This window comes from Onychomys torridus, chromosome 2 (assembly GCF_903995425.1).
Source record: "Onychomys torridus chromosome 2, mOncTor1.1, whole genome shotgun sequence".
In the NCBI taxonomy this organism is placed as follows: domain Eukaryota; kingdom Metazoa; phylum Chordata; class Mammalia; order Rodentia; family Cricetidae; genus Onychomys; species Onychomys torridus.
In genome coordinates, this window is record NC_050444.1 from 15,959,938 (window position 1) to 15,971,534 (window position 11,597).

The following is an 11,597-nucleotide window of genomic DNA, read 5'->3' on the forward strand; positions in this document are numbered from 1 at the left end:
ATGTCCTGTGCTTGCTGTTTGAGTCTCTGTGAGTTCATATTAGCCTTGCTTAGTTGATTCAGAGGGTTTTGTTCTGCTAATGTCCTCTCTCCCCTCTGGCTCTTACACTCTTTCTGCCTCCTCTTCCTGAGCTCTGGAGGGAGAAATTTGATGCAGACATCCCGTTTAGAGCTGTGTGTTCTGAGGAATGTCTCTCTTTAATGTCTGACTGGATCTCTGCATCTGTCCCCATCTGCTGCAGGAGGACACTTCTCTAATGATGACTGAATATGACAATGATCTACGAATATAGCAGAATATTATTAGGAGTAATTTTTTGTTATATTTTTAAAACTAGTATTATTTGGTCTATGCTATGTCTCTGGGCTACGTAGTCTCTAATTCTGGAGTATGGGTTCCATTTTATGGAGTCAAATCAGACATTGGTTGGCTACTCCCACAAGTTTTGTGCCACTGTTGCCCTAGCATATCTTTTGTGCAGGACAGATTGTAGGTCAACAGTTTTGTGGTGGGTTGGTGTTTTCATTTCTTTTTAGGTAGCCTGCTAAGTACCTTCCTGGACTAAAGACACTAGAATGTAGGGGTAAAGGCACCATGAAAGCACCAGCTCTAGTTCTCCATGTTCAATGGGTTATGTGGGTGTTGTCCTTGACAATGGGCCCCACTGTTAGTTTGCAGAGAGCAACCATTGTCTTAACAATAGCCCCAGTTGCTTGGAAAATTCCATGGGATTCCCTTGGCCAACAGCTCAATTGACTGTAACCCAGTTCTTGTACTGGAAGCCTCATTTGGTGACAAGAAATGGATAGTGAGGACGCTGTATCTCCCATTATTAGGAGACCTTATTAGGATCACCTAAATGTATTTTGGGAAGTTTTCACTGCACTAGGTTTCCATATCATTCCTCCAATGCCCCTTAATTCCAGCTCTCTCTCTCTCATAGCACTTTCTCCGTCAACTCCATCTTCCCTTCCCCTTCCCACTCCACTCACCCCCAGTCTACCCATAAACTATTCTGTTTCCCCCTCCCAGGGAGATCCATGTGTCCTCCCCTTGCCTTTTCCTCTATACCTAACCTGTCTGGGTCTATGGAGTTTAGATTGAACCCCGAAGTCTTAAGGTGGCTCCCCTAGTTCTGGAGTGATTCACTGCACTTCTACCAGACTCTATTTCTGTGTAGGAAATAGGATATTATTTGTTTGCCTCATTGGTTGTTTAAAATATTTTTTTAATCAGGTGTAGTGTCACATGCCTTTAATCTCAGCCCTTGAGAGGCAGAGAATTTAGGCCAACCTGGTCTATATAGTCAGTTCCTTACAATTCAGGGCCTCATAGTAAAACTTGCCACCACCCTAAGGAAAGAAAAAGATTTTTTACATCATTTTATTTTATAGTATTTTAAGAGCTGAAATCCATGAAGTCATTGGCCCATTTCCCATCGTCATTCTTCATAGCATGTTCTTTTCTGATGAGTTCATTACCTCCCCCACCTCTCTTTTATTTTAAATACTTCCTATTATAGACACCTACCCATTTCTTTTCTAGATCATACACAGAATGTACATACTCCAAATACAAAAATATACATGGAGAAAAATTAAACAAATCAGTTTTTATTGCATGTGTCTGCTCTGTAGGGTCTTTGAGCAGAAACCTGGGCTTCAGAATTGGGAGGCCTGGGTTGTTGGCCTGCTTGCCTCACCTTTTCCCTTCTCACACTCATGTCTTTTTGTTTTGCTTTGTGACCCACTGATTTTAACCCGGCTAGTCTGGGCTATTGAGTCAGTTGTGGATTGAGGAGGACTTTATGAGCCTTATCTCTTCTGATGAGTTATTGATTTCTGACACTCTCTATTTTTGCTCACTTCTCACATTCATTAGCTGTGACAGAGGGGGCAGTGTTGTTTTCTTTCCATTGCTGATAAGAAAGCTGAAACTTGTTCTGTGATCATGTGAACGTAGAAGTTTGAACATAGAACAAGGACACTTATTCTATGAGCTGGTCCCCGGCCCAGGTTGCCTGCCTCTCAGTCCACCTTCCTTATAGCCACATAGCAATAATGGGATTCCTTCCCTCTGGAAAAGAATTTTTCAATTATCAATTACTAGTATTTTTCAATTATCGATACACATTTATTTAACTTTAGATGTGTGAACTAATAATGTCACAACAATCAGAATGACATTGGACCTAGGTAATATATTACTTTCCTATACTTTATTTCCTTTTTAGCAACTACTTATTATGTGTGTGCCATATCATGCAAGATGTCAGAGGATGTTCAGGAGTCAGTTCTCTTAATGTGCCATGTGGGTCACGATGAATTTAGGCCATTAGCCTGGTGGTCACCTCCATTACCAGCTGAGCCATTTTTTCCCCTATACATTGTTGTTTTACAGACTATTATATGCATCACTCAAGCTGTTATATTTCTTTCACATATCTATTTCCTATATGTATACACAAATAGTTCTTTCCAATGGACAGGTAGTATTGGGAGATATTCCGAATTAAATTTGCTCTAAAGATTCCTTTTGAGATCCACTGCTTGTTTGAGTTTAGGAAGTTGAAGTGTGTATCTAAAAGCTAGAAAAGAAATGGACTCTACTAGTAGAGAGATTAGCTTTAAGCCACCAACAGATATTTTCTCCTAAATAAAGAGCCATTATTCACTGTTCTGTATAGGTGAAAGCTGTGCAGTTATACCAAGAGGAGAAGACTGGGGTGTCTATGTAGTACAGCCGCCACTTTGCTGTGGCTCATCATTACTACACAGGCATCACTGTTAGTTATTTAGGCGGCGCTCTTACCCCACGAGGAACACATCCCGAACACGACAAATCCACAGAAGAGCTGTTTATTAATATAGGATAGGAAGAGATGTGACAGGGTCTGTGTGAAGCACACACGTGAGTGAGGAGAGGAAAGAAGAGAAGAAGAGAGAGACCTGTGCAAAATGGCGCCGGCTTTTTAAAGAATGGGACGCGCATGCGTAAAGGACCCCATGTGGCTACTCCATGCATGAGCGTAGATTACATGGCCACGCGTGCTTTACGCAACCATGTAAAGCCACGGAGTCCTAGCCACACTAGATGTTCTGACCTGGAAATGGTTATTTTGAACCAGAAATAATTAGGCGGTCCACCTGGCAAGCCCAACCGTATGGACATGTAATTTTCTATCAATCACCACCCTCCTATCAGACATTTTGATTCCCGGAAGAATTTGTAGCACTCACTGAGAACTATGATGTTATATTTCTGTAAGAGTTGGTTAGTGTATCTCTTATTCAAAGGCCAGGTGTTTGGTTTTATAGGTTTTAGGGGTATAGTGGTCAGACTACTGCTTTAGGATGACTGGCTTTGAGTTGTTCATCTTCTGCTTTGGTTTTGTGTGTGTGTGTGTGTGTGTGTGTGTGTGTGTGTGTGTGTGTGTGTGTGTGTTGGCAGGGGTAGGGGGTGCCTCTGCCTGTATATGTAAATGCAGAGGCCAGAGGAGGATGTTAGTATTTTCCTTTATCACTTCCCATCTTAGTTTTTGAAGCAGAGTCTCCTGAATCTGTGTTGGCTAGATTGGTTGGCCTAAGAGCTTGGGGTTAGGGAGTTCCTCCTATCTTCACTTCTTGACATTTACACAATGCATAGCACTGTGGGACTTCTATGTGGCTGGTGGGAATTAGAACTCAGTTCCTGGAGATTTGGTTTTCTTATGGCAAATGTTGGCTAATGTTTGTGTGACCTACTTTGCAAGGTTGTTGAGAAATGTAATGAGAAGTTGTTTATATGTCTTAGTTACTTTTCTCTGGCTGTAGCAAAACACCGTGGCCAAGGAAACTTATAAAGAAAGAATTTAGTAGGGACTTACAGTTTCAGAGGATGAGTCCAGGGAAATCATGGTGGGAGGCATGGCAGAAGACAGGTAGGCTGATGCTGGCGCAGTATCTGAGAGATTATATCTGATCCACAAGCACTAGGGAGAGAGAGAGCTAACTGGCCTGGCATGGGCTTTGGAAACCTCAAAGCCCACCCTAGTAACACACCTCTGCCAACAAGGCCACACCTGGTTCTTCCCAAACAGTTCCACCACCTGGGGACCAGGCATTCAAATGCAGGAGTCTATGGGCCATTCTCATTTCAACCACCACAGCTGACAAGGGAGGGGAAAGGGGAGGGCAGCTGTTAAGAAATGATTCTAATAAGAAAGACAAGGAAATTTTAATAGTAGCCATGATATCGGAAAGGGTCGGAGAAAGGAAGACCATAAGTAGGGCCTGTGGTGTTTGGCTGGAGTAGTTACAGGAGCCAAAGAAAGAAGAGTCAAATAAAATGTCCCAGTTTTAGGATCATATGCTACCAGTGACTCGGGTGGATGGCTTTCAGTTTTAGAGGGAAGGAGATTCCATATAGAACAGGTAGTTCACAGCCCGGAAGTGTTGCTGGGAAGGCAGTGCAAGCACAGGAAGCAGGTTGGAGCCATTGGTTTATAGCTGGCTGTGCAGTTTAGATCAGACAGATTAGGAAGAAAAGTTCCTCATGCCAGTCCCTGCTTCTCAAACACCTCGAGGGAATAAAGAGAAAGTTACAGTAGAAGAAACAGAATATTAGCAAAATCAGTAGAGATTTCAACAAGGGGTGTTAAACAGAAGGAATGGAGGAGGTCCCTAATAGTGAATCTTCAGAGAGTCTGAAAAGAGGGTGGAAGAAATGCTGCCAGGCAATAAGGAGGTTCTCTCCCTGTAGCTGCTAATGCCTGTGGGCAAAGGCACTTAATCTGGAGGATGTGCAAGCGTTCAGATTCTAGTGGTGCACAGGCACTGCATCCAGAACAGGAAGGAAATCTCCATTATTCCAGCCAGTGCTAAGGGAAGGCGGTAGGATGGCCACCTGCTGTTTCTGCAGAACCTCAGGCTCTGTGCTCAGCCCTGCCATAAGTTCCTGTTTTTGCTCCAAGAGCTGAAGCCATTTGCCTGTACCTTTAATATCACTCAACAATGGCACTGAAAATGAAAGGCAGGCTGCATCTTGTCTTTGCTGGCTCCTGTATCCTGATCTAGCCTGCATCCACTGTAGGAAATGATACTCACTCTCTGCTAACCAGTGGGGCCACAATGGCATCTAAAAAAGGATCTGACATTGGCAGAGTGGGGCATTTTGGAAAGAGTGTTTGATTGACAGTCTAAATACCAGCTGGGGTGTGTAGTTTCTTCTCTTTGTGACTTGGAAAAAAAAAATCTTTTAATGCAAAAGTTAAACTTTTGACGCCTCAGGATCCTAAACTGCAAAATACCCATGAGCAAGGTTTTAAAAGGTCAAATGCAATGAGGGGTCTAACATGTGGTCTCAGTGTGAGTTCAAGTTGTCCTGTTGCTTTGTAGAGTTTTGTTTTAATAGAACCAGTAGAGGAGCCAGCCCTTTACATTTGCAGATTTTTTTTGTAGTTAGAACAATTTTACTTAAATGTCTTGAGCATCAGTTGCAGATAAGACCTAGCAAAAAGGACAGTCATTTGGCAGAAAACCTTTTGTCTCTCAGAAAAAGAATTGTCAATAGTGAAGAGTGGGAGGGGTGCATTTTGCTACAGGACAGTCCATCATTCTCTGTATATCTGAATAACAGGATAAACGAAAGAGCTCTCCTGCCCCTGAGGAACAAAGAGAGTTTCTGATAAGAAAAAAGTATAGAATCTTTGCTATGAAACTCTGGCATCCAGAATCTTCCATCTATCCTTGTTATAGCTGTATATAACAGTGTGTTTAATGTATTTTGCAAAGAGGAACTTTATATCCAACCTTGATTCTTCACCTGTGTCCCAGGACAACTTTACCCAGTTGTGATAAAATACCATGATCAAAAGCAATTATTTTAGTTTATGGTTTCAGAGGGATAAGAGTCCATCATGGTAGGAGGCAAGACAAAAGGACCAGGAGGCTGAGAGCTCACATTCTCAGCTGCAAGCATGAAGTGGAGAAAGTAAACTGGAAGTAGAGGAGGGATTTAAATTCCCAAAGCCCCCCTCCCACCCAGTGCCATACTTCCTCAGCCAAAGCACACCTCCTAAACCTCTCCAAACAGCACCACCAACTGGGGCTGAGGGCTCAGATGCCCTAGAGTATGGGAAATATCTGTTATCTGAACCCATTTCCAGATGAAATGCTCAGGGTCATTACTGCTGGCCCGGCATCATTTGCCTAGGTATGGACTTATAAACAGGAAATTTAGTGCCGTTATCCAAGAGAAATATGATACAAATGGCCTTTTAAGGTTCTGATGAGCTTTTTAAAACGTGTCCACTTTGGAGGTTTTTTTCCTTCTTCCTTTTTTTTTTTTTTTTAAACTTGCTCTTACACGAAGGTTTCCTACACATTCATTGGAGTGCAATGTCAAAGGCAATAAAGTTATGCAAGTTTTTAAAAATTTTAATCCTACAAGATCACTCAGTTGCTCTTTGTTGCACTTTTGCATAGAACAAAAGAACTTTAGAGTGAAGCTAGAGGTAAAACTAACCAGAGCCCCTCACTCCTGGATCAGAACCAGGAAGGACTAAGGCAAGAGGCCTTAGCTCTCAGCAGCTCCACTATCTGAAACATCTGTTTCTGTATTTGGCTCAATTCCATGGGTTTTTTTATTTGTAAAATTGTTCCCATCTTTGAAAACACTTTAAAAAATAAAGAAGTCCCCATTCTGTCTCCTCTTTCCACTCCCCAGCACATGCATTTGTAATTACCTGGTTTAGTCTGTGTGTTTAATCAGTTTAAATTGAGAATGTTGCATACATCTGATTTCAATCTGAAGGAGCCATTGAGCACTGGGCAGTTACCACCCTGGAGTCTGCCAAAATGTGCCTCTGCCAAAACACGATAGGACTCACACCAGGGTATTTCCTAAAGACGCCACTTGACTCAGATTAGATGTTTAATTTCCTTAAAATATTGTTTTGGATTTGGGTCTCTGTTCCCTAGTTAGGATTTCTGATGTAATGTAGGGTATCGCTGATTTGCTGAGTTGCTTCCAGGACCCAGCTGGCAGTCTCCTGAAAGCTGAGCCTCACAGAAGTAAACCTCACTCTGAGTGCAGAACGTTGCACCTCAAGCTTTGGAGCCTGGGCCAGGCCCGTGTTTACTGACAATTTCATGGAAAAAATCACCCATGCAATGCAGTGGGGTTAAGTTTGGGAGAGGAAGGCTTCCACTTGTGGTGATGGTCAGAGTTGGTGGCTCTTTTCAGATTTTCTTCGCCTTCTTTGTTCTTTGGAGAATGGCTCTTTGAGATCCCATTAAAAACAAAACAAAACCAAAAACAGGACTGGCCTCAGCCTCCTATGTGATGGGATTACAAGTGTGAACTACCACACCTGACCTCTTGAGACATTCATCTTAATTTAATTGAACTAGGAAAAAATTAAGTTGTAGTACTGATTATCCATTTTGGATTTGTTTTGTTAACAACAGTTTGTAGTTTGAGACCATAGATTCTTATCTGCTTTCCTCCCACACTGGAATTTCTGAATGGGCAAGAACTTAAGTATCAGAGATGAACCTTTTCAAAAGTGTGTGTGTGTGTGTGTGTGTGTGTGTGTGTGTGTGTGTGTGTGTGTGTGTTAGATCAGGACAATGTTCCGGCGTGGGGTTTCATCTTCCACCATATTGAGGCCGAATTTCTCTCATTTCTGGGCCTGTGGTGCATTCTACAGCATAGCTAAATCTTGAGCATCTGGACTTACCACAACATCTACCCATTCACATGTGTTCCTGGATTGAACTCAGGTTATCAGGCTTGCACAGAACACAGTTTAATCCACCCAGCAATCTCTTTGGTCCTTTCTGTAGGTTTGAAACCAGAGTTCTTGAAGTTCCCAGGCTCTGGCCCTTGAAAGGCTCCAGGATCCCCTTGTTAGCAGTTAATGTAATTCCTGAAAAATCCCTGTATATTCTGCATTGTGGAAAAGATTTGTCAGGGAAATGGTCTGCCATTCCAACTGTGTGTTTTTAATAGGCTCATGAGCCCATCTCTAGACATACTCCCAACATAATAAAAGCACAATAAATGCAGAGAACACATGAGGAACCTTGCAATATCTCGGTAGTTACTTTTAAACGTTTTTTAATTGTCATGTAATCACAGCTGTGCACTGGTTGGATTATCAGACCGTAGCTAAAAATCTGTTTTGCAAAAAATAATCAAAACCATTGATAAGAGCTGAGGATGTAGCTGAGTGGGAGAACACTTGGTTAGCATGTGGAAGACCCTGGTTCCCTCCAGAGTGCTGCCAAATAGAAGCAGGACATAGTCGGGTAGTGCTACAGCCACCTGACACAGCACTTTGCAGCAGAACTAGTCTTCCTGAGGAACTAGAAACAGCTTTTACTCTTGAGATAACATTTCAATGTGGCTTTCTGAGGCTCTGGTTCTCCTGCAGGAAGCATCCCTGAAAGTATTGTCGCAGTTGGTCTCTACCCCTCTGCCCTTGCTTCCCTTAGATCGGCCCACACAGGTATGCTTGCATCTCTTGATGCACAGAGACATCTGTGCTCTGATTCATGAGGTGTTTATCTGTGCTCTGATTCATGAGGTGTTTATCTTAGCATGTAAATCTCAGAGGCAACCACATTTTCTGCTTTTCCTGTGTCTTGCAAGATGCCACAGAAACTGGCAGCTGGTTTTCCAGGGTCAAGGTTTCCTTTTCCTAATGCATAGTTGAGCCCTCAGTTCCCTCTGGCCTTCTAACTTCCCTGAGTTGCCAGGGAGAGCTACCAGCGGGAAAACACTGTATCCCAGTAGCGCTGTTATTCACCCAGTCTTAGGATTTCTCATTTTTTCAAGAGTAAATTAGATATCAACTCGTGTTTATTTCGTAAGTGTTTTGTTTGTTTGTTTGTTTGTTTGTTTGTTTTGAGCACATCATGCCTGTCAGGCTAAGAAGCATTTATCATCAATAAATAAACCAGAAATAATTCCCTTCAGGTTGCTGAGGTAAAGAGTGGTATTCTAAGATTAATCCCAAATTCGGTTGTTAGGGATACTGAAGGGATATTGTGGAAAGAGCTAAATCTCCAGAGAGCTCACTACTACTTTGCCATATCCTGTCTAGGCTGGGATGGAGCAGGGGACAGAATCTATCTCTCTCACAGTTCACTGCTTTCAATACTGTGGTCCAGTAGTTCCGTTGTGATTCCTGTTGGTATCCAAAAGAAGAAAGCCTCTCCCTGTCCCCGAGTAGTGTGTTTATGTCTACCCATGACAGTATCTGTGGGAGAAAGACAGAAGTTGGGAAATGGGGCTTGGAGTTAGTATCGAGTAGATAATTGATTACATATGAAAACAGCCAACTCCAGAAAAGAAGGGCTTTCTACGGTAAACAGTGGGAAGAGCGTCAGCCATTTTCATCATTGCCATAGTCCTTGCTGACAGGAAACTGAGACAACAGAGACTGAATCAAAAAATGTCAGTATTTCTGTGGGAGCTACTGGAAATGTTTCCCCTTGCTTGGAAGTGCAGGTTAACATGGGTAATGAGGGCGGGCCTATGAAGAAGGAGAGTATATTGAGGTGTGGTCAGTGTGCTAGCAGTGAAGACTGAGTCAGGAGGGTGACCGGGCCTCTCCTGATAGAATGGAGAGGTAGTAGTGATGTGAACAAAATGATGAGAGGCCATCAGCCAAAGGCCCCGGTAGGAACCAGATAACCCATCCAGAACAGCCTGCAGGGGCCAGGGCAGGGCTTTGTGTCCTGGTGGCCTCTCCTGAGGGTGGCTTGCCTGGAGCTGTGGCCCTTGTTGAGGAACACAGCACTGGTCCCTACGGCAGCCTGCCCCTCTTCCTCTCAGGCTTCATTCCCAGGAGCCTCTTTGTGAGGCAGGAGTGCTGGCCAGGAGAGGGACAGCAGTTGGAGAGGTAGGAGAGGGTTGGCTGGGTGCAGTTGGAAGGTCAGCCTGGGAGAGGTCCTCGCTGAGGTCATACTAAGGCTGAAGTCTTTGGAGTTGTCCATTTTGTCTCTGTAGTTCTTGAAGCCGTGGGAACGGTAACAGCTCCCACGTTTACTGGATTTTTACCTTCGTGAAACATTCACCTCGTGTTTCTCCTCTTTTAGAGTTGCTGGAACTGCGGCCGGAAAGCAAGCGAGACCTGCAGCGGGTGTAACACAGCCCGATACTGTGGCTCCTTTTGCCAGCATAAAGACTGGGAGAAGCACCACCACATCTGTGGACAGACCCTGCAGGCCCCACAGCAGGGAGACACGCCTGCAGTCAGCTCCTCAGTCACACCCAGCAGTGGGGCTGGGAGCCCAATGGACACACCACCAGCAGCCACTCCGAGGTCGACCACCCCGGGAACCCCCTCCACCATAGAGACGACGCCTCGCTAGACCTAAACTCGAGACTGTCAGAGGAAAGACCTGCAACCAGCACGAGAGCAGTTCCTCATCCTCAGATGCTCAAAGTCGTTTTCTGTTTGTTTGTTTATAGATGAACAATCTATCTTATTTCAGTACTTTCAGCAAGAGAACCTTTGAGGCGGTAGTAAAACACAGAGGGCCACTAACGGGTCGTAATGACTTACTGTGGATAACAAAGATATCTTTTCTTTAGAGAACTGAAAAGAGAGGAAAGAATATAACGTGAGATGCTAGATTTGACCTCCTCCCTGTTATTTTCAAGTAGCTGGGATTTTAAACTAGATGACCTCATTAACCAATGCTTTACCAAACAGCAGACCAAGAGATTGCTAATTGCTGTTGAAAGCAAAAATGCTAATATTAAAAGTCACAGTGTTCTTTATATACAATAATGGAAAAAAAAAAGGCAATCCCTCAAGGGCATGAGCGTTGGATCCAGCAGCAGACATTTTAACAAGAAGATGGATGGCGTCTGTGGGTTGCTAACTGAACTTGGAAGACCCGCTACAAAACGTGCAGATGTGCAGCAGATTGGAAGGAGACACAGATGTTCGGGGTTTTTTTCCTGTTTCTGGAGAGAAATAATAATATCCAGGTCAACAGAATGAAAAATGAAAGATGATTTCCAGTGGGATGTATGGCTACAGCAGCAAGGAAAAAAATGCCATAACACAAAGGCTCCTTTTATATAGATAGTCGCACACACACACACACACACACACACACACACACACACACTCTTAAGAGACTCAGCCTGCAGTTAATTAGCATTCTGGCAGCTTCCAACTCAGCCAGCTGCCCTAAATAACCCTTCAACATTTCTTCACTTTTGCAAGGTTCCACAGAGTAAGACATTGGGTCTATTCCAGCTCATTCATTTTATATTGAAAACTAATTTTAAAAAATGGTGGCTCCAGCTCCTTTCCAAAATTTTTCAGCCCCACCCTGTTTGGATTTTTAATTAAAATCTAGTAGTTCTCTTGGTGTTATAACACTTCTGTCCTGTGAGGTTTCCCAATGGTGTTTTTCTTGTAAATGTGTTGGACAAATGTGAAGATGCATTGTAGTTTATCCATATGCCCACATTTAGTCTCTTTATTCCTAGTTGGTGAGAAACCTGTATCTTTCTATGCTGCTTTTATATCTGTATGTATTAGTGATATTTCTCTAGTAGTTAAAAAAAAAGAAAAGAAAAAAAAAAACCTT

General features: G+C 43.2%; 1 protein-coding gene across 8 annotated transcripts in view; it reads left to right on the forward strand.

Annotated features, from left to right (window-relative positions):
- Positions 1-11,597, forward strand: part of Runx1t1 (RUNX1 partner transcriptional co-repressor 1) — a 150,644-nt gene that overhangs the window by 138,735 nt on the left and 312 nt on the right. For all 8 annotated transcript variants that reach the window (XM_036178166.1, XM_036178172.1, XM_036178169.1 and 5 more), the window contains one exon: positions 10,086-11,597. This exon is cut by the window's right edge and continues 312 nt beyond it. In XM_036178166.1, coding sequence (XP_036034059.1) covers positions 10,086-10,361 — 276 coding nt within the window. In that variant the 3' untranslated portion in view covers positions 10,362-11,597. The remainder of the gene's footprint in view (positions 1-10,085) is intronic.